At 43.0% G+C, this 22953-nt stretch overlaps 1 protein-coding gene across 2 annotated transcripts in view; it reads right to left on the reverse strand.

Moving 5' to 3' along the window:
* Positions 1 to 14084: 14084 nt before the first annotated feature.
* Positions 14085 to 22953, reverse strand: part of LOC147432386 (uncharacterized) — an 85884-nt gene continuing 77015 nt past the window's right edge. For both annotated transcript variants that reach the window (XM_086492360.1, XM_086492359.1), the window contains exons 5-7: positions 15098 to 15356; positions 14669 to 14738; positions 14085 to 14324 (exon numbers count right to left, since the gene is read on the reverse strand). In XM_086492360.1, coding sequence (XP_086348486.1) covers positions 14245 to 14324; positions 14669 to 14738; positions 15098 to 15356 — 409 coding nt within the window. In that variant the 3' untranslated portion in view covers positions 14085 to 14244. The remainder of the gene's footprint in view (positions 14325 to 14668; positions 14739 to 15097; positions 15357 to 22953) is intronic.

The following is a 22953-nucleotide window of genomic DNA, read 5'->3' on the forward strand; positions in this document are numbered from 1 at the left end:
AGTCCTAAATTGAATTTGGTAAAGTTTGGTCTTATCAGCATCACTTTGTGCTTTGTCGACTCTGAAATCATCGATTTCTGTGACTACACTACCTGTAGAGTTGGTTAGTCACTTTTGAGGCTATGGACTTGTCCGCAACATAGTCGTGAAGCAACTCATCCAATTTTGGCCCATTTGGAGTCAGTTTGACCTCGTATGTCGAATTTGATGCTTTGTAGCCTTTGAGTCGTTTTTTGCTTTTTGAGGGTTTGGCTTGATTGATTTTACAAAACCAATTATATACATTGTGTATAGATCTCATATGCAAGCTGTCTGTCGAGTCAGAATACAATTCTGGCATCTGCCAAAAACCTAGCTTTTCTACTTGGGACCCCCTCGACCCTTGTCGAATGGTCAATTGCTGCTATAGAAGTGTTCTATTATGCTGGAGTATGCTACAATTCAAATCTCATCCGATTCGGTTGAGCTGACAGGCCGCTATGGTCGATTTTTGGTTGTAGGTCTTCGTGCACTGTTCGGATTCTAGGGTTTTTTCCAGGGGTTTAGACTAGCTACCAGTAGTACAAAATGGATCATTGATGAGTAAAGAACTTACCCCTCATGTCTCGTGTGAGACGGCACTGAAAACAGGTAATTGTGGACTCCGAAAAATACGCGCGAAGAGGGTCGAAAGGCTCTCTCTCCAAAGGCAACAAGTGGAAATGAGGTGGTTTTAGCCTATCTTGGGTATCTATACTCGGACTTCCCGAACCATTTTTCCCCATATTTCCCTATTAGTCCTACTAGGGCGTGAAATCTATGTTAGACTACAAAATTTCCCCAATCAGATTCTTGTAGCTCATTCTACAAGAATTCTGCAAAAGTAGGTCTGGCCGCCTAATTTAGGCTTCCCGCTTCCATCTACCGATTTGATTGAAATTTTTTATGCTTGTCCATCTTGTCTTTTTTATCACCATCGTGTCTTTAGTTTTTCCATCTGAGCTCCTTTACTATTTTTTATTAATTTTTGACCTGTTTATTGAAAAAATCAAAGAAAATAACAAAATGCGCTAAAAAAGCAAAGAAAAAATCCAATAATTAAGAAAATCCATTGAGAAACACAGCATTATGGTTTTTTGTTGGATTTCTCCATTTTTAAGTCTCAATATCGAGAAAAATGATGATAAAGGACTATTTTTTATGATTTTTTGATAATATATACACTATTTACACTCATCGGGGAGATATTATTACTTAAATTTCTCATGTTGTTGATTTATAAGGTCGTTATTACTTTTGCAAAAAATCACATGTTAACATCAAACTTTTTCCTCCCTCTTTAAACATTGTCCTTAATTACTTAGTACTTTTCCACCCCTCCTACGTGGCGTACTCCGGGACGACTGTGTGCATGGGTTGAACAATTGTGTCTATGCATAGCCTTGGTGGCTCTACCATGCTTTGAAGCTCAATGCAGTTCAAACCAATTTGTTGTGCAAGAGTTGGGTCTTGAGTAATTAACTCAAGAGTTTCTGATGTCGGGGCTTTCTAATGTTGTCTTCCAAAGTGAAAATCTTATAGCTTATGTGCTCTTTGCTTGATTGTACCATCAGGATGCTTTAGCACGCTGATTTCCTGATATTTTGGTATCAACAATGACTGTTGTCGAGCTTTTACCCGCCATTGATATCTTGGTTTGTGTTGGTCAGAATGGTGTGGTTGAGGTTTCTGAGACTTAACTCTCCATTGCTTGATTGGTTTTCCAGTTTGCGGAGAAGATAAGTGCTCTTTTTCTTCCCAACCCATTTTGTGTTAGGTTCCTTACTTAGAGATGCTCGTCTCTATGTTTTGACCTCTAGAACCGTCGTGTTGTCGATGATGTTTTGGACACCCAGATTAGAATCGCTTGTCCTTAAGCTGTGCTTTTGGTACCCAAATTTTCCTAACTCCTTGCATGCTGCTTGCCGATAGGATGGAGAAGATTGATTACTTTGTGGTTTTCTTTGTTGGTAATTGCCTTTCCATTCCTCCTTGCTTGATGCAATTGGAATAATGATTTGTCCGCCTTTGGGTGATAGCTTGAGCTGATTTGTATCCTAATCTGGTACTGCCTTGTATGTCCGCATCCATGAGATTCCAAGAATCATTGTCTCATTCATGTGTTCATTTGGTAAGCATACAAATTGATAAGAACATGAACATCCATGTACTATCACATTCAAGTTGACTACTCCGAATGTTGGTGTTGGGTTCTTGTTGCATCATTTGATAGTTGCTATTCCTGCTGTCAATGTGACTGACTTGTTGCTTTCTTGTACGTGGAATAACTGGCTGCATTTACTCTAGCTCTTGTATCGACCAATGCATTTGTGCTATGATTGTTGAGATGTACTTTGATGCAAAGGTCCATTCCATCTAGCCATTCATCATCTAATAATACTGCATCTTTCTGCAATTCCCATTGTTGCTCATCTATTTCCGGTGTGTTGATGGAAATAGGTATTTGTTGATTCTTGAGAGTATCTTTCCTTTTGAGTACCCGAAGCCGAGATTCCTCTTGGGCTTCATCAATAACCTGCTGTCGTTTTATCTTTCTTTGCTTGGCTGCATGCATTCTTTCTAGCAACTCATTGGTTAGCGGCAAATTGTACTTCTTTAAACAACATCCACTAATCCAATTAGCCATTGGTTCACCATCTAGGGTGGACAACTTAACTGCTCCACTTGGAGACACATCTTCAATGATAAACGGTCCGTTTCACTTTTTCTTAAACTTGGGAATGTGTTGCTTAAGGGAATAGACTAGAACTAAGTCCCCTTTTTTTGAATATTTTTGTAATTAAATGGGAATCAGAAAACTATTTTTTTATTTTCGCTTTTGTGCATAGATGTGAGCTACAGCAGTTAGCCTTTGCTCATCTAGCTTTTCTAAATCTTCAAGTTTCTCTAATAATTCATGTCCAGTCCACGCAAGATCCTTAGCTATCCTTAATGTCGGCAATAGAAATTCTATTGGCAGTATGGCATCAAGACCATAAACAAGATTAAAGGGTATAGCATTTAAATCTGTTTTGAATGAAACTCGATAAGCCCATAGAGCTACATGGAGATTCATTTCCTAGTCTGTCCTTCCTAAACTAACCACTTTAGTCAATACCGAGCTAAGAATCCTATTTGTATGCTCAACTTGTCCATTTGTTTGTGGGTGATAGGGAGCTGATTTGTTATGGATGACCATAAATTCATTAAGCAGATACTCGATTACCTCATTAAGAAAATGAGTCCCCCTATCATTGAAAATTTCTATTGGCATTCCATATCTTGTGAACACATACTCATATAAGAATGTGGCATTGATTCTGACACCATTCCTTTGAGTTGCTTTAGCCTCGGCCCACTTAGTCAAATAATCTGTAGCTACAATGATATATTGAGCTTGGGTTCTATAAGTAGGTGGTTGTATTGGCCCAACAAACAAAGGCTCAAGCTCCCATCATTGGTCTTAAGGGAATGCTATCTACTCGTGTCGGCATTTTTGCTCGTTGACAAGCATCACACCTTCGAACATACTCTTTGGCATCTGTAAAAAGTATTCTCCATCATATGCCTCACATTAAGAATTCTCTTACGGTGGTCTCACTAGAAAAGTGACCTCTAGCTAATTCAGCATGTGCTTGTTCTATGATCGGAATATATTCATCTTCTTATGCACAAAGACGCAAATGTTGATCCTTACCTCTCGGATACAATTGGTTTCCAATAAGAGCATAGGTAGTCCTTTGTTGCTCCTATCTCTTTATTTCAACATCTTGATTCACTTCTTCCTCAAGTTCATCGAGAATCTCTTTGATCACCACCCCTCGACTGCTAGTGAACACTCTCACTGGCACTAGCTCAAGTGTCTTTTGCTCATATTCTTCTGGTTTTGCATTGTTTCGACATTGAGTTGTAAAATGGTTGTATTTCCCATGGGTGTAGCAGTTAAAATCTCTCTTCCTAGAGTCAGCTCTACCCTTGTCTCAACCATTGCCTCTTTCATACTGGTACGAGCCCCATTTCCCTTGGAACCAGATTCTCCATCTGCTTTCTGTTGGGTGGGACGTCCTATTATTCTTATCTATGGCATGTGCAACACCTCTTAGCCCTATTAGCCTATATGGCATAATATCTAGCTTACTAGCCTGTGTGGCACTATGCTAAAAATAATATCTTGGATATTTCCACCACCTTACCTATGATGTCACCCTGTATGTCATTGTATGGCTCTTCTATATGAGAGCACCATTGTACATTTCCAATATCAATCTAATTTAGCAAGCCTTATTTTGTATTTTTCATTTGCATATTTTGTCTCTCTAATTAAGTGTAATTACTCGTAATTATGTGTCAAGCATGAACGCAACTTATAGTAAAGCGCCTTAATTAGAACCTTACACTTTTAACACTTTTAAATTAGCTAAAGCAATCATAGAAAAGTCATTTCCCTTCTTGAAGTGGTGAATTCTTATTATGCAATTATTCTAGACATGGCCGTAGGCTTTAAAACATATACATCGATTGCATTCATCTGATATGTGATCCCTTGATCTCCATTGTGAACACTAGGTTTCCAATTCGCTCATTGAAGGTCTAGTCTTTGCCATTTCAGTAATTTGATTGGACATCTCCTCTAGCTTCTTTGTCCTGGACCCCTTCCTTTTGCTCTTAGCTTTATCATCTGAGTCACTATCAGATGAGTTGGAACTGGAGGTAGAATCAGACTCCTTAGTGATTGTCTCAAAATCAATGGAATTCCTTCGTCTCTTGTGACCTTTCTTCTTTTTTTCTTGCTATTTAAGTTTTAGAGATTCCTGTACCAAATCATTGAACTTATTTGTCGGGGCGGGAACCTCCTGTTCCCTGAGTTTATTCCTTCTGAACCCGCCAAGAAAATCTCGCATTTGTTTTTTAGATGGAGGTTTGTGCAGATGTCTAGTTAGTTCCTTAATCCTCTCCACGTAGCTCCAAACTGACAGTTTACCTTGTTTTATTATGTCTAGATCATATAGGATATCTTCATCCCCTCTGTTACATGAATATTCAAGCTTGAATGCTTTAATCAACTTACTGTATGTTTTGAGCTGACATGCTAGATAATGGTAGTACCACTTCTGAGCTGCATCCTTTAATGTGTGAGAAAAATATTCTCCCCATTCATCTTTGTCAATGTTTTTGAGCTCAGCATATTGCTCAAATGCTTGAATGTGAACATATGGGTTGTATTTTTCCCCTTTCTGGAAATCCATTTGAGGTCCAATGTGATGCTTGTGGTGATTGCCTTGGAGTAGTCTTGCTTCAAGAAGGGCATGCCATAGCATATGAGAGCCAAAGGCTCAATGCCGATGAGCGAGTCTTGGGCATATACAAAAAGGAGCTTTTAGATGTTCTACATTCCCTAGACACATTGAAGCACTATCTATTGGGGACTCCATTTATTTTACAAACAAACCACCAAAGTCTCAAGTACTTCATGATGCAAACCAAGATTTCTGACAAACAAATGAGGTGGGCAAATTTACTTTTGCAATTTTATTTTCATATTGCTCACATTTTTGGTCAGCACAATCAAGGCCGATGAACTTTCACGACAACCAAAAGTTAATGTGGTGTCTGTAGAAACTCACAATGATCTATCGTGTATGATAGATGAATATGCTACTAATCCCGACTTTAGAGATAAAATGTCAGCCCTTGCTTTGGGGAAGAAAGAGGAACCATTCACCTGCAGGATGGTTATCTTCTCCATGGCAATAGGCCATGTGTTACCCACTCCCTTCATGAGAAAGCTATGTATGAATCCCATGCGCCTCCCTATGCGGGGCATAGAGGCATTCAACCTACATCCATTTCAATTACTATGTCTGGGTCTAGTTTTTCTCGGTTTTTTTATTTCCTGACCTGTGAATTCTTCTGCTACCTTCACTCTCATCATTGTATTTTTTGGTTTTTTCCTTATCCTTCTTCTTAGATTCTGTAGATCGAGAGCGTCTCTTTGCTCTCTTTGATCGTCAATGCATGTACCCCGTAGAGTACTAGGAGTCTTGATTCTCAGTCTCTTGTTGATCCAGGTTATGATCAGTTTCATTACGTCTCCGTGTCAGTGTCAAAGCCTTGCTCTGACGCCTCCAGAACTGGATTGACATGGTCTGGAATCTCTATGAACCTTGTTGATGGCATTCTACCTCGGGCTACTCTTCTGGGCGGCATGACTCAAATAAGATAACTCGGAAAAGTGAACTGGGAGAGTGATTCATTGTCAAGAGCAATTCATTTCAAGCCACCATGATCACCAAAATGGAATGAGTTGGTCTCTTTAGAAAAATCTTTTAGGTTGGGTTAGTAGATGTAGCTAAATGAGTTCAAACAAAGAGACTTCGCATATTAGATAGAGACAACGATAGAGTTAGGTAAACCAGTTCGGACAGACACACTTCAAAATCAGATTAGATAAAGATAATGATACTAAAATGGAAACAAAAATATTGATTGAAATGGAAATGACACATGTATATTGAAATTGGAACTGGATTATGTATTCAAATCAGTACAACTGGAATGGAGTACAACAACATGAGCCAAAGTATTGCTCTGAGCTTAATAGCCAAACAAGTACAAGAGAAAGATGAGCTCTAGGAATGATACTAGACACAAGAGCACAATACAATGGCATAAATGATCTCCTGTATGATGGCATGATACAATGGCCCATCAAATGAAGTAATGGGTCCTATTTATAGCTATTGAATTCCTCTGACTGGCTGTCCATTATGCAGTTACTATAGTAACTGACTCAATAATTACCAGTTCAATGGCTAGTCTAAGTTCCCGTCTAAAGGCCGTTCCCACTGTCTACATTGGCCAAGGATATCAACCATCCAATTTCACCCCCTTTAGTCATGCTAAGGCCATAGCCTCCACTCATAGTCTTCGAAACAAATCTATTTGTCCCCCTTCAATATGTCATCATGACTACACAATGTAACCATGATCATTTTGTTGTGCACCCAAGAGGCCATGTGGGTTGCAAAAAGGCTCCCTTGAGAACATACAGTTTCTTATTCTAATCCTTGATGTGTATTGATAAGAACACATGTATGTTCCCATTTTCCACAATTTCACACTTAACCATGCTATGAGATGCATCATAACCTTATGAATCCTATACGAAAAAGGAGATCAACTGTGAAAACCTCATGGTCCAATTATACAATGAGTTTATAGCCTTTGTTGATAATCTCAAAGTGCATATCATATCCTTGCTCCAATATAGCATGAATAGCTACTACTATTGTAAGCATGTTTTATAAGCATGACTATATTTGGCTATACACCTCATCTTTTAGTTTTGTTTAGAAGAAGGCATCATTTGAGTAACATCAGATGCCTTCAAGAGTTTCTCAAGACAACCTTGAAGGAGAACAACCACATTGAGCTTTACTTTATAGATGACATCCATAGTTTTAACCGAATTTTGCCTTCTTTAACCATATCTAAGTGGAAAATATTATGCTTCATCATGGCAATACATTCCTTTTATGGTCTCATGGTTTTCAGACCCCTTTGCCGAACCCATCTCTTCTTTGGCATCCAAGAGTCCTGATTCGTGAATTGTGAACACATCACCTCCAAAATTTCCAAGACAATGAACTTTGGAACACACCCCTTCCATAATCTAGGAAACAATAATGGATTTCATGCATATCCATAGTGTTTTGTATACATTGTGTTGGTTCCTTCTTAGATGCATGTGCCTTGAACTCTAAGACATGTGTTCAAACACCAGTACCTTGAACTCAGACACGTGGGTCCAAATCATGTATAGGGAGCTCTTTTCCCCCCTCTTTGTTGCTCATCACAAGCCCCTCTTTGGTTGATGCATGTTGCAACAATGGCCACTTGACTAGAAGGCCAAAGTTCTTCCCACTATAGTTTATACCACACAAAAAAAACTCCACCAAGTTCTTTGTAAAATCACTATCATTCCTATCCTCACCACACTTGGCTTTGCCTAGTCAAGCTTTTGACTTTGCCTTTGGATTTGTAATCCTGAAACAAACAACCACTCTTTCCATATTTATGACAGCGGCTCTTTTGTAGTTTCCAAAGTACCAAGTGCTTCTTCACCTTTTTCACAAACTTGAATCTTTCCTTCAGTGACTATGATGGCTTCCTCCTCAATAAGAATAGAGTTGAGATTATGATGCATAAATTTTAACACAAATGGTATCAGAGTCATGGTTGCCAGCTTGGGTGACGATATAAATCAAAAAAGATTGAGGGCTTTGGGGGAATGAAGTGGGAGCTTGAAAGCTCAATGTAGAGAGATGTATGCTCTTGTGGAAGCTCTATAGAAGTGTACAAGTGCATGTGAGATGAAAGCTGTATGCACGGAACAACATTATTTTACAAGTCAATTATCTCCTTATAGAATGTAAATATGAGAATTTTGACTATTTATCCCCTCCCTTTGATGACATATACAACTTAATAGAAAAACGTTTATTTAGATTTTGCACCATTTTGCAAATATTGTATGTATACTAACTATATACAAAAAATAAAAATCATATTTTTTGTTTCTCGCATGTGTGAATGTAATGTGCTTTTGAAAGCACTACAGGTGCTTGAATTTGGGTGCACAAGATTTAAGATTGTGTAGAGCTTGAAGATCTTTGTTAAAAAAATTCTAAGCAGTTTCATGTCTTTTTAGTTATTGATTCAAATCCTTAGAAGAAGATTTGCAAAGTTATTCCATTTTGGTCTCTAACCTCTAAAATTGGATATAACGAGGAGAAGCCCCATGATAGGAATATCAGCAACTCGTACAAATAATGAGCAAATTACCTAGCAACAAGTTCCTAGTTTGGAGGTAGCGAGTAATCAAAAATCTTGTAGTACAAAAAGAAGCAATTGTCAAAATAGACAACGTAGCTCATGCATTTCATTTTTCTATTTTTCAAGCTCCATAACAAAGTTTTTTGCATATCTCTCTGATACAAACTCGGATATGTATGACCGTGGACTCTAATTAGACATATTGAATGCTTTGAATGCATTTCTGTTATCAAATTTTTGAAAATCTACATAGATTTGTTGGAGTTATAACATCAGGACTTCCGTTTCATAGGAGCAATGACATGTAGATGTCTGTATTGCAGACCATTCTATAGATTGAGATTTTGGGCATGTACATGATATCGTGGTGCTCTTTGAGAGTTGTTTGAGCTTCATTTGTATATGCAATATACATCCGATTACAATTTTGAGACATATTCATGCTCAATTTTGATACACATACTTGATGTGTATACTCTTACAGATGCTCTATTGTGAGAAATTTCTTGGCCTACATGATGTTTGGAGATGAATTGACACACGTATGTGACTTATGGCTATGTTGATACTCTATGGAAAGATCCATCTGTGTATGTTCCTTGACACAGGCTATATTGTTTATGGTACTCATGGCATCGTGATGTAAATGGAGCCAGGAAGAACTGTGCCAATTTAAGCGGCGTTGGATCGGACTATTGGTGGTTGAATTTGGAGCCATCTTTAGAGAATTTTGGCTAGTTATATTGCTTGCATCTAGCTATCAATTGAGCTAGTGGTATGGTTGAAGTTGGTTGAATTTGGAGCCATCTTTAGAGAATTTTGGCTAGTTATATTGCTTGCATCTGGCTATCACTTGAGCTAGTGATATGGTTGAAATTGGTCACATTTAGAGATCTTTACTTTGACTAAGTGTGATGGTACAAACTTCTTGGTGTGGGAGTGTATGCTTGATGCATTGACTAGGCGTGACTTGTTGGTGACTTTGAATGGAAAGTCAATAAGCCTAAGTCTATGCTTGGAATAATATAGATGCATTAGTTGAGTCTACAATTGGATTGCACCTTGTAGTATCTATTATGTTGATGCTATGCATGAGAAGATAGCTCATGATGTGTGGACCGGATTATGTTCCATGTCTGGTCTTGTGAGAGGTAAGTCTCACATTGATGAAGACTTAGTATGTTGGCATTCTTGTCATTGGGGACACGTTAGACGACATTGTTTTGGGATTATAAAGTAACATAAATGACAATAGAATCTTGTTGTAGAGCATTTAAAAAAACTTCTAGTAAGAAACATGGCAAGAAGAAAGAGGATGCAAAGGAAAAAGATGGACATGCACATGTTATTTGAGTGATGATAATGATGAGGATGTTTCTTATGTTTTGGATGGATGTGCATTTTAAGGTATCTACATAGCCACATGATTGCTTGTTATCCATGGATGATGGCTTGATCCATCTTTAGATATTGGAGGATCCTTTCATGTTACTTGCGAGTGGTTCACATCATAAGATGCTACAAGAAAGAGCTTCTCGAGATTAGGTGATCAGTCATATGAAGTTGGAGGTGTGGGAGAAGTCCATTTGGCATTTCCTCATGGTTATTCATTGGTGTTGAAGGATTTTAAACATGTACACATGTTTTCAAACTAAGAGATAGAGATGCAGAGTTTCATAGTGGTGATGCTCCATTATGTGATCACATTGGGATGTTGCATTGTGAGGCATCAATGTGTTTACATGAGGATAGAAGGAGATTTTTCCTCTAAGGCTATGTAGATAGTGGTAATGGAATCTCATTTGAGGCACATAGGGTGACTACAAGGGTACGGGTAGCCATTGATGAGACTCATGGATGGAGTGATAAGGATACAGCTCGTGTTGATGCCACTCATATTCTGTAGCCATCATAGCCATGGAACAGCCTCTAGATGTAGGTTCATGTGATATGAGGCTTGAAACAAGCCAAAGTTTTGATGCAGCATGTGTGAAACTTTGTGCATGTACCTAGCTAGAGGTGTTGTTACATATCACCCTCGTATGCATGATGTTGGGTTGATAGCTAGTGGAATCTCCTAGTGATGACACTTTTGCAGGGTGTTAGGGTTCCTTGGGAGTATGCCAAGGATACGATTCAATTAGAGATAGCTTTCATAGTGAAAGCAGTGAATTGACACGTGCCTGACCCTCATAGAAATCTATGGGAGGTAGTGCTTGACCTCTTGAGGTACTTGGTTGATACTTAGGTGTTGCACACATTCTTTGATGTGCTTGGATCATATGTACATGGTTATACAGATGTTGTTGTAGTGCTCCATCATCCGTGTGTGTGCGTGCATGTGTGCGATGGTGCACAACGTGTGCATCAATGTGCAACGTACAATTTGGTTCTGGACTTTTTTGAAGAAAAGTGCTAAAGGTATATGAAATCATAGAGAAAGCAATAGTATCTTACAGAGTGTTTGCCAAGTTTCTGTTGTCTCGTTCACAAAGAAAGTTCCCTCTCGACAGTCCTTAAATGATATGTTGTGCAAAAGAGAAAGAAGGTTGGATTTTGAGCATGCAAGCGAAATAAAATTGGTGAAGCCACATTAACAATTGCAACTTCAAACTACGTCAAACATGGAGCTCATTGTAGCTTGTTTTTCTAGTGTGATATAAGTATGGTATTGCCCTAATGTTTTACAGGAGTATGAACATATCATCGTTAGTAAATTATTTCTTTGTCATGCATAAGAAGCCATAACTTGAACTCAATGACTCTAATCAGTGTTCACACAAAACTGACCTTTAGTGTATTTTTAACTGGCTACAATCGCAAAATCTAGGCTCTGAGTCTCTTCCTAGGGTTCTCATGTTGTAAATCCTTGCTTCTTTCTATTACAATTCATTGTGCTTTTATGTTTTTTAAAAAAACAAAAATTAAGGCTAGGTTTGAGTTTTCATTGAAGAAAACCGTTAAACTTTTACAAGTTTGTGTGAAAAGCGGCAAATCCTTCAAATTCGGACCTCAAAACTGGAAGATTTTGGAGTGTGCCCTCTCTCTCTCTCTAGTTGGACAAAAAATTTTGGTGAGTGGGCTCGTAACACCTTATTGATCACTAAAACCCATGAAATGTGGACCGTAAGGTACAAATTGAGCATGATGTTTTACTTTGTACATGCTCCAAGTCCATAGGAATTTGTGTTAAGACCCATTCGACTTGCCACAACTCGATACAACCTTAAAAGAGATGTTTGATAAGCAAGCCTTCCACAAATAATAGCACTACCATAAACAAGTAGTTTATGTTTTTCCCCATAAGCCTCATTATTCTTTAAAGCGTATCTTATCCATTCTAATAGTACACATGCAATTTTGTGGGAATAACTTATACAAGTTCACTTCCATTGGGATGAAGCTAGTAGATCTAAGAGTTTATACACATGTAACACATGTAGACAATGTTTAAGATAAATGAAGGAGATTTTCTTACATGACAATCCACACACACTAAAAATTCTCACATTTTTCAAATCAAAAATTAATTATGAAATTGGGCATAGCTTCAAGAGTTTTATATCGTTTCAATAAATCATAGCTAATTTACAAACGCAATTGGAGCATCTAGTGCCATCTACTCTAATCAAGAGTGGATCTTATTAAAAGCTATGTTCGAGCTTCTTTTAGCTCTCACTAGCAATCTTGCTTGTTGCAAAGCTTTAGATATGATATTTGTAAACAGTATAAACATGAGAGATACATCACCCCTAAAAATTAATAGGCATTTTAGGAAATTTTTTATTTAAAAACATCTTCAAATTTTAAAAAATACTCACTTTAAAACAAACCATGGATATTTCCCTCATGTTAACAAGGAGAAAACTACTCATGCTAACATGGAGAAAAAGCCTTCTTTTCTTCAGCTTATAACACAACTACCTTATGAGAAACACCAATAAAGAAAATGTAGCTTCCCAAAATAAAAACCTTGTATGTCTCTCATGTATGGTCTCCAAATGCCAAGGTCTCAAATCCTATCTTAGCCAAATTTTCTAAATGACCTAGATGAAGAATGTTGGGGCCACATTCTTCAAAATATTCAAAATATCTTCAAGAATTCAAAATATTCCCTTCAATAAATGAATGGTGACGTGTGTGCCTTTAGGGCTAGTTTGCAAATTTCATCTCAAATGAAAGGGTATTGAGAAGTAGGATTCATAAAGCTTACCTAGTATAAAATTCACAATTCACAATTGCCAATGTGAACCTCCACAGTATGTGGCAAATATGTATCCATCTCAACTATTAGTGTTAACTAAGTGTTGATACCAACTGTTAGATTTAGGGTGGATTAGTGAGTGTAGCATTCTCTGTCCGTGTGTGTGTGTGTGTGTGTGTGTGTGTGTGTGTGTGTGTGCGCGCGCGCGCGCGCGCGCGCGAGAGAGAGAGAGAGAGAGAGAGAGAGAGAGAGAGAGAGAGAGAGAGAGAGAGAGAGAGAGAGATTATGATGTACCCTCCCATAGGATGCATTCATGTTCCCTTGAATGCATCCTATGGACATTGGTGTCCCATTGCGGCAAGCCAGGGGATTGAAACCACAACAATTCGAATATAAGACATGCTTTAAGTACAAAGTGCACAAAACTGTAAACCACTCAAATCAATCTTTGCACAAACTAACAATGACCCTCAAATTCTAATTTTCCCAGACTTATCTAATGAGTGGCATGTTGCAATGGGACTATTAGTTACCTTTAGCACGATATTGTGAAATCTAATTGTCGTTACTTAGAGATGCGTAAAATGTATGCTAGTGTATCCTCCTATAAGCCAAATGGATCTATCATGCTTTGGGTACTTTATGCAAACCCAAGGAATGGTTATGCAAGTATGATAAAACTTTATTTTGAAGCATAGGGAGTATTTTTGGCTAAGCACAGAAGGCAACACAGCATGCGATATCCCTTTGCAGATCCTTATCAGTGGGTATGCCTGGTCTAAGATTGCCTCTTTTCTTTGTTAAGTCCTATCGTTAAGTGAAAAATGCTCATAAAAGATGCATAATAAAAATATGCAACCACGAAGTAGGTATCGTATAGAGCACCGTCTATTCCCAAACTACTCCTTACTTTACCAAGCAAGACTCTATGGGTATGCAAGCCAATGAAGCTCACTGAATCCATACAGCATTGGCATGTAGCACCAATCACATAACCTTAACACAAATCAGAAAAAAGAACAAGTAATAAGGTAACCAGCATGTCAATCACAAAATAAATAATGATAAGACTTTTGGCAGGTCCAGATTGATTTACATTATCCCCAATGGCTTGAAATTTCAGCCTCCAATCACCAACTCACAAAAAGATTACAAGCATTGATGAATCTCATCACCACCTTTGAGCCTCAGTAGTTGCTCTTATGGGTGGGATATCTCTGTAGCAAATTGTACAAAATGTCTTCTGTGCTTTTGACTAGATGAGCCCCTATAAAATGTGTTAAGACCTTGTCAGGAGAAAATTCGATAGAACCATAATATATATAATACACTTGGCAGATTCTTTTGTAAGTCTAAGAATTCTAGCATTGCTAAGTTGGTTAAAAACTGCCACTGCCTTCAAATCATCGTAGTCTCAAAAGAGCTAGAAGGCAGCAAGCAGTCTAAAATCATCAAATGTGGGTTTTAGGACCCAAAACATCAGGAAGTGGGCTTCTTTAGTGCCCAAAAGATGAGCAGCATAGACTATGGAAAAAGCAATGTATGTATATACTACATTCTCCTACTTCTTTCAAGATCTTTTAAGACTTCTACGGGAAAGAATTCGTTTACCATACGGACTGCTGCGGAGTAAAGGTACATGTGGGCGAATGGCCTCCACCAGGCTGGCATGCAAAGCACCCTGTTCACCCATAAAAAGGCCAGTGACATTAGGTTAGAGGTAATCTTCACTCCTAGAAAACATTGAGCTGAAGGAAATTTGGTGAAATGAAGTGCCAGTGGTCGCACTTCCACAAGTAAAATTAGGATGTCTTGCCCTAGGTCATGCTCAATTTTGATGCACACACAAGCAAACAAAAATAAGTCGCACACGGGCAACAACTGCATGCCCCTCAAAAAATTCAATCAATTCTGACAATGACTCGCACATCCATAATCCGCAATTTTCATTTCTGACTTGAATGGCATGAGGTTAAAGTTTTGTTTTTTGATGAGCAAACCCTGAAATCATGCATAACTAAATTAGAGAGACAAGCTAACCTTTGAAAGCATCAGAGCCGATTGAATAACGTAGTTCGCATATGGATCTTGGAGAAGTTGCAAAAGTTGAGAACTGTCAATGAGCTCTTGTACAATGCGAGCCCTACTTTCTTCCTCAGAAAGTTTCAAGCATTTCTCAACAACGTTGCTACTGAACTTTTGCATGGATAGACGGGCATAGTTTTTTACCAAATGACGTATAACTTCTTTGATTGCCCATGGCAAGCCCAACTCAAGGATGTATTGAACAACATAATTCCTGCCATACCACAGACATTATCAGCAGGGGAACAGGCAAAGAAGGCACTCTCTCTCTCTCTCTCTCTCTCTCTCTCTCTCTCTCTCTCTCTCTCTCTCTCTCTCTCTCTCTCTCTCTCTCTCTCTCTCTCTCTCTCTGCTCCCCCTCGCCATCGCGCTGCCCTGTCCCGCGTCCCGCTACCCTGCCCCGCCGCGCTCCCACTGCCTCTCCCTCTCTCGCGCTCCCGTTGCCCTCCTGCCTCACGCTCTCCCACCTCTGCACCCCCCCTGCTGCCTCGCGCTCTCCCCCTCTGCACCCCAGCTCCCTCGCGTTCCCCCCCCCCCTGTTGCGTAGAGAAAGAAAGGTAGAGAGAGAAAGCTGCCAGTGTGTAGAGAGAGAAAGCTGAGAATTTTCAAGCGTAGAGAGAGAGAGTAGAGAGCGTAGAGAGAAAAAACCTGCACATGGGGGGGGGGAGAGAGAGAGAGAGAGAGAGAGAGAGAGAGAGAGAGAGGGGGGGGGGGGGGGGGGGTGTTTAAATTAAAAAATTAAATTAAAAAAATCCCCCTCTTCCTTTCCCCACTTTATCCTCTTCTTCACTTCATTCTATCTCTCTCCCTCTCATTTGCGGCTTTCAATCATGAGGAAACAAAATGGCAAGGATGACCCTATGCAGGATGCCATTCAAAAATGCAAAAAAGAAGTGAACGAGTCCACCGTACACTTGAGGATCGTGTGAAGGCCCAAGATGAGGAAATCACACTACTCAAGAAAGAGCTTGCAGAGGTGCGATCGCAAAACGTCCTCGAAGAGGGAGAGCTTCAGCCCTCAGTAATCGAAGAGCTTAACACGATTAAAGAACAAGTGCGGGGCATCAAAGAAGGAGAGGAGCAACAAAAAGAAATGACGACCGCATGGGTAGATGTCATCACAAAGACTCAACAAGGCAAAAGAGGCTGAGAAATGGATCGAGATTGTCAAGAAAGGAAAGGGCAAGGAAATAACCACCACCCCCACACCAACCATCATTAACCTTACACTAGAAGAGGAGCTTACACGTAAGGATATGTGGCCTCAGAGACCAAGATAATGTGGAAAAAAGGTAAAAGAACTCATGACTCTGGTGGGGGTTAACGAGCAGAGCATACGAGGGCTTGGAGAGTGGGCAATAAGAAAAATGGGAGCAATGGGGAAACCTCGAAGGAAAGGGCACTCATCCTCCGTTTCCCCTCCATGGAAGCGAAGGACTTCTTGAAGAAGAGACTGATTCTAAAAAAGACAGGCATCTTTCTTGGAGATGTCCTCACCCTCTCGTAGATTGCTCATATGCAAGAGGTAATGCCGGAAATTAGAGCAGCAAGGGAAGATTGCTTTTTACAGGGATGGATGGGTGGTGATACTGGAGTGACACTCCGCATGACGGTGCGAGATCTATGGGACCACACTAAAGATGGCAGCCTGGAATTGTAATGGGTCACTCCGTCTTGATGTAGGTGCCTTTGAGGATAGTTTCACTGGGAGAGACATCATTTTCTATTCTAAGACACATCAAGCCCTTGGGCAATCCATGCCACAGGTGAGCGGATATAGATGGGAGACAGCCTGCAGACAGGAGACCAGATCGGAGCATCGAGGACGGGGCTCAGGGGGGGTGGCAATTTTATTCAGAGAGGAGTTGCAGCCATTGATATATATAGCGCGTAAGGGTGAGCAGGCTAGGTACATGTGGGTGAGGCTAAAGGTAGAGACAGGCAGATACCTCTACATTGCTATTTGTTACTTTCCTCCTAATATGTCAGTATATGCATCACCCAAAGGACAGTCACCCTTTGCTATTTTGGATAATGACATATGGGAGTTTTCCAAGGATGGTGACATTGTCATACTAGGGGACTTCAATGCTAGGACTACCCATCACCAGACAATACTTTATGATACTTCCGAGGAGATGCTTAGGGAGCTGGACGTTACAGAGATGGGCCTATCCAGACTATCACAAGACGAGAAGTACACTGAGTATGGCAGATACTTGATGGATATGGGAATTGCACATAGATTGGCCATTTTGAATGGCCTACAAAGATTTTCGATAGTTGGATGTCTTACATGCTTTCCACATCGACATGGTGCTAGTACAGTGGATTATGTTATGGCCCAGCCAGGTCTCATTCCATTTTTTCACGATTTCATGGTGGGCACTAGACCAGTTAGAGTAGCAGTTGATCATGCTATCTTGTCTTTCACTCTTACGTTTCAGTTAAGCACAGCTCCATTAGGAGAGGCCCTCACGCACACTCGGTATACCTTCATGAGGGAGATGGATTTTGTGTATATGGATGAGATATACAGGCAGCTATGCACTCAGGAGCCGGCACGACCACTAGATGAACTTACTCAAATATTGACAGAGACTCCATGACACAGCATCAGAGGCATACCCCCACAACCAACCTACACAAAGAAGATCTGGGAGCATGCCCCAGAACAGTTGGTATGATGAGGAGTGTAGAGAGACGAGGATCAAATCACACAGGGAAGTGCTCATAGATATTACCACACATAGAAAGTCACGGATTATTTTTCGCCGCCTGGTGCGACGAAAGAAAAGGGCTTATCTATCTCAACTAGAGCGGGATCTGTACCAGCTATTTATTAGCATAGTTACATGGGACGGCGGGTCAGGGTCGGGGCCCGGAACGGGGACGGCAAAAGTCAGGAAACGGGGACGGGGGTCGGAACGGCAAAAAAAAAGAGAGTTTTTTGGCATTTTTTGACCTACACATGCCACACACATAGAGCATCACTTTGACCACAAATTTTATTTATTTTTTTCGAGAAAAAGATCCTTCTATTAGTTAATGAAAGCTGCCCATAGGGCTACATCCACCTCTGCAAGAGAGGGCTACAACACACATGATGGGGAGACTCTCCCAATGAAAAAAAACAGCATATATACAATGGGGCTAAATCAAGAGATGGGAGGAGGGAAAAGCCACACAGGTGGACAATAGTGCCATCTGAGCACCCCCTGGACCATGGAGTAAAACGGCCTAGGGCGCCAGAGACGAAGGAAAGCCTCGCGGCGCTCCCGCATGCGGTCGGAGCTGCCCTGTAGTCCCTCAAGCTGTCCTCTGAGAGTGTGGATCAGCTCTAGCCAAAAGTCACGAACAGTCTCCGCTGGTGGTACAGGGCGAGCCTCAAAGATGCGGAAACAACGGGCCCGCCAGATGAACCAGAGAGCTAGGCCGCTGATGAGCTCCCAACAATCCGCTCTCTCACTGCTCCACTCCTGTGGAGTAAGGTCTGTAGCAGGCTGGAGTGTAGGTCGACCCCCCTGTATCACTATCATCCTGCTGGTGGAAGATAGCTCAATCTGAAGTGCCGGGCCCGTGAGGGTGGACCAAGCCGCCGCCCCCCAAGTGTACTATCGAGCCGTGGAGAGGGCAGGCATCAGCCGAAGAACTCGTAGCCACACCTGCTGGGCCGAGGGGCAGTCCCAAAGACAGTGTCGCTGACTCTCCACCAACTGGTCACAGGCTGTACATGCGGCCGAGAGACCACTATGTACAAGCCAGCTCCCTACTGCTGTGGCTCTGTGTGCAACCGACCACTGGAACAAGGTGACACGCCTCGGCTGTCTGGAGTCCCACAGCCTTTGCCAAAAAGCTGCCAAGAACTCAACTGTGAGACCCTCCTCCTGCCAATGACGTGCTGCAGCGGGGCGGGCCTCTCTCTGTGCTGCAAGTATATGACGTCCAAGCCGAACAGTGTACTGAAAGAAAGGGACTCCTGGGCGGTCTGCAGAAGAGAATGGGTCCCTCCATAGCCACTCACCAGGATCCCATTGTACTCGTGCCAGTGGACAGCACTCCCAAGCCCATAGCCTCCAGTGTCCTGTCTCAAGAGCTGCTGGGTCAGGGTCTATGACGCAAGTCCTCCCACAGATGCCCACAACTCGGATCCTCTGGAAACAACACTCTGCTACCTGCGGGGCCTCTACTGCAACTCTCTGTAATCGTCCCCCACCCTGAAGCTCGAAGAACAGGGCTGGGACAGTCTCTGAGCAAGCCCTGACTGAAATGAGAACCTCCAGTCGTGTGAAGGCTCCCATCCACCGGGGTGCTACTGGCTCGAGAGGCGTGAGCCAATCAACTGGAACTGACTCTGAGATGTCCTGACGCATGCTCTGAACCCCTCTCATGCCCTGTAGCTGGACAACCTGCACCTCCTCTGACAAACCTGTGAACTCTAGCCAGTCACCTAGAGAGCGCGCTGGACCTGCTGCCATGGGACCCCAAGAAACATGAGGCCTACTCCCAACCAAGTGGCCTCTCTGAGTGCTAACCATGGGGTTCCAGACAAGGGGCTGCCGTAGGCGCTCCTCCGTGCACGTCGGCTGCCGCTGCTCTAGGCCACGCCGCAATAGCTCCCAAGAACGAAGCAAACTCACAGCGAATCGGTCCTCCAGTCTCCTGCTCAAACCAACTCGGCGCAACTCTGTAAAGATCCATCTGGTCGAAGGTTGCCAAGGGCCTCCTGACTGAGGCACCCTGGCACGAAGCCTCTGCAACAAGAACTCCTTCCAGGGCTCCTCGCCTGGAAGAAGTCCTCTGACGACGAACTTCCCAAGAAGGGCTCTGCTCTGCTGTGTTGGATCAATGATCCCAAGCCCTCCCTGAGAACAAGTGTGATGACCGACCAAGCCACCTTGGCTCGGGCAATCTGAGTGTCGCGACCAGACCAAAGGAAGTTCCTGATCAACCTCTCTACCTGGCTGATGCAAGAACTCGAGAAGATCCAGCAAGAAGTGATGTACCACATAGTCGCCAACAACACCTGGTTGGCAACTACTACTCTACCAGCCAGCGAAAGTCGTGTTGAGCTCCAATGTAACAGCTTTCTCCTGATGGACAGGAGAAGAGGAGCAATCTGCTGCTCGGGGGACAAATCCAAACCAACCTAACAACCCAAGTACCGAATTGCAGTCCCTGGAGGAATCCACCTGAAACCCTCTCCTAGCATCCAATCTGGCACAGGAGCACTACCAACTGAGAAAGCCACTGTCTTTCTCCAGTTGATCAGTGCGCCCGATGCACAGCAGAAGGTCTCCAAGGCCTGCCCACATCTGTGTAAATTGGCCTCCTGGCCCTCTAAGTACAAGGCTGAGTCGTCGGCAAACTCAGCGTCCAGAAGCTCATCTCCCCGTATAGGGAGTGCTAAGCCCCTCAAACCAACCTGCTGTGACACCAAAAATCTGCTCATCGCCTCCGCATAGAACAGAAAGAGAAAGGGGGCAAGAGGACAACCCTGTCTGACCGATCGTGTGAGCATGAAGCGCTCACCTCTACCTCCTGCCAAAAGCACCTGACTGTGGGCCTGCCTGTACAAAGCTGACACCCCTCTGATCCAAGCCTCTGAGAAGCCCATCCTACGTAGCGTGCCCTCTAGAAAGTCCCAGTCAACTCTGTCGTATGCCTTCTCAAAATCGAGAAGAAGAATCACAAGCTCCTCCCCACGGAGCCGTGCAAGGGCAGAAGCCTCCCAAAAAGTGAAGATGTTGTCAAGGATACTGCGTTCCTTGACAAAACCTGTCTGAGTCCCATGTATAAGGCTCTCCAAAAGTGGCTGAATCCTCAAACTCAGAGCCTTGGCAAGAATTTTGTAGGCTGAGTTGAGAATGGTGATGGGACGCCACTGTCGAATCTCGTCCAAGGAGCCACCCTCCTTTGGAATGAGGTAAATCAGGCCCTCACTCATGCTATCCGGCATCACTCCTGTGTGTAGAATGTACTGAAAGGCACTACAAAGATCTGGGCCAAGCAGGTCCCAGTACTCCAAGAAGAAGGTGAAAGTCAGCCCATCCTCACCTGGACAGCTACCACGAGGGAGGGCCCTAAGGGCCGTGTGCAGCTCCTCAAGCTGAAGGGTAACTCAAGCCTCTGCCGCATCTCTTCAGTCACAAGACAAGGCATCTGTGCCCAGACCTGCTCCCTGCATGCATCCTGTCTCTCTGACTCGGGCTCAGCCGACAGTAGCTCACGGTAAAAGTCAGTAGCAACTGCACGCATATCCTCTGGCTCACAAACAACTGACCCATCGGGTCTCCTCAACTGATTGACCTTGGCATGCGAGTGCCGAGGTCCCACTGTCTCAAAAAAAACACCTGTCACTCTGTCACCCACCTGAGTCCACTGAGATGCCTGTCGGTGGAAGGCAAACTCATGGCGCCTCTCCTCTGTGCAAGCAAGCTCCTGTCGAGCCTGCTGTAGCTGCTCCTCCAACCATGGACTGTCTGGATGCTGCTCCTGCATCCTCTGTAGTGAAGCAATGCCTCGTCTGAGACGCTGCTCCTCCTCTCTCGCTGCAGCCCGTCGAGCCAAAGACTCCTGGAGAAAGAAGTGGCTAAGCTGAGCTAGGCCTGAGGCCACTCTGTCTGCAGGTGGAGCCTGGTTGTCCATGCCCTCTGTCCATAGAGCCTCGACCCTCTCTCTGAGTGTTGAGTCCAACAAGACCCGCTCTGGGATGCGAAGCATCGTGCTCCCACTCCTCTGCCTGTCTGCCACTGTGAGGATCACTGGTGCATGGTCCGAGAAGGATGCCCACTGATCCCCCCAAGTCACTGAAGTGGTCACTAGTGTAGAAGCGATCTATGCGCGATAGATTCACTCCTCCCACTCTGCGGTCCGATCTAGAGAAGGCAAGACTCTCTGGAGGCCTCACAAAGCCAGAATGCTGCCATGTATCCGAGACCCTCAACGTCATACAAAACCTCTCCCAAGCTGCTAACTCGACTCCATGCAAAGTAGCATGGCTGCCTCCGATCCTGTCAGAAGGGTCCTCCAACATGTTGAAGTCCCCTCCTACACACCACTGGTCAACCTGTGGCAAAGACTCAACAATCTGTGACCAAAACTCTGCACGAGCACTCGCCACATTGGGCGCATAGATGTTCAGGAAACCCACAAGGCTACCCTGAACCTGCATAGTAATCCACTGAGCCCTGCCTGTTACAATAATCCCTCTGCCCACAATGGCCTGCTGTAATGAGTCCGCAATAGTCATACATACCCCACCCTGGATGCCTCCAGGTCCAAAAGCAGCTGACCAAAAGGTATCATAGCGTCCACGCAAAATCTGACCACATCGCCGAATGTGGCTCTCAGACAAATGGTGCTCCTGAAGCATAAGGAGATCAATCTCTCCTCCCACAAGGCAACGCTGAAGCTCCTGACGCAATCGGCCCCGTTGTCGCTGAAACTGGGGCCCACCTAGTCCCTGCACGTTCCACGAGACGATCCTCATGGGGAGCGAGAGAGAACAGATGCTGCCGCAGCAGCAAGACGAGCTATCTTCGAAGCAGGCTTGGATGGGGAGTAATCCGCATCCGAGCGTCCTCTAGATAGGCGAGACTGCAGTGAGTGCCTGGTCCAAGCCCAAGTAGAGCGAGCCGTGCGTAAAGCAACCTCCTCTGTCCAAGAGTCCTCATGAATGAATACATAGCAAGGCAAACACTGCGTATCAGCAAAAAAGTACACCACAATGTGTCTACATCCTGCAGAATCTGGGGGTGTCACCGCAAACTTGGCCAGTGGCCACAAAGTCTGCAGCAAATCTGTAATGC

Source organism: Adiantum capillus-veneris, chromosome 20, assembly GCF_014529385.1.
Source record: "Adiantum capillus-veneris isolate H3 chromosome 20, ASM1452938v2, whole genome shotgun sequence".
Taxonomy (NCBI): Eukaryota; Viridiplantae; Streptophyta; class Polypodiopsida; order Polypodiales; family Pteridaceae; genus Adiantum; species Adiantum capillus-veneris.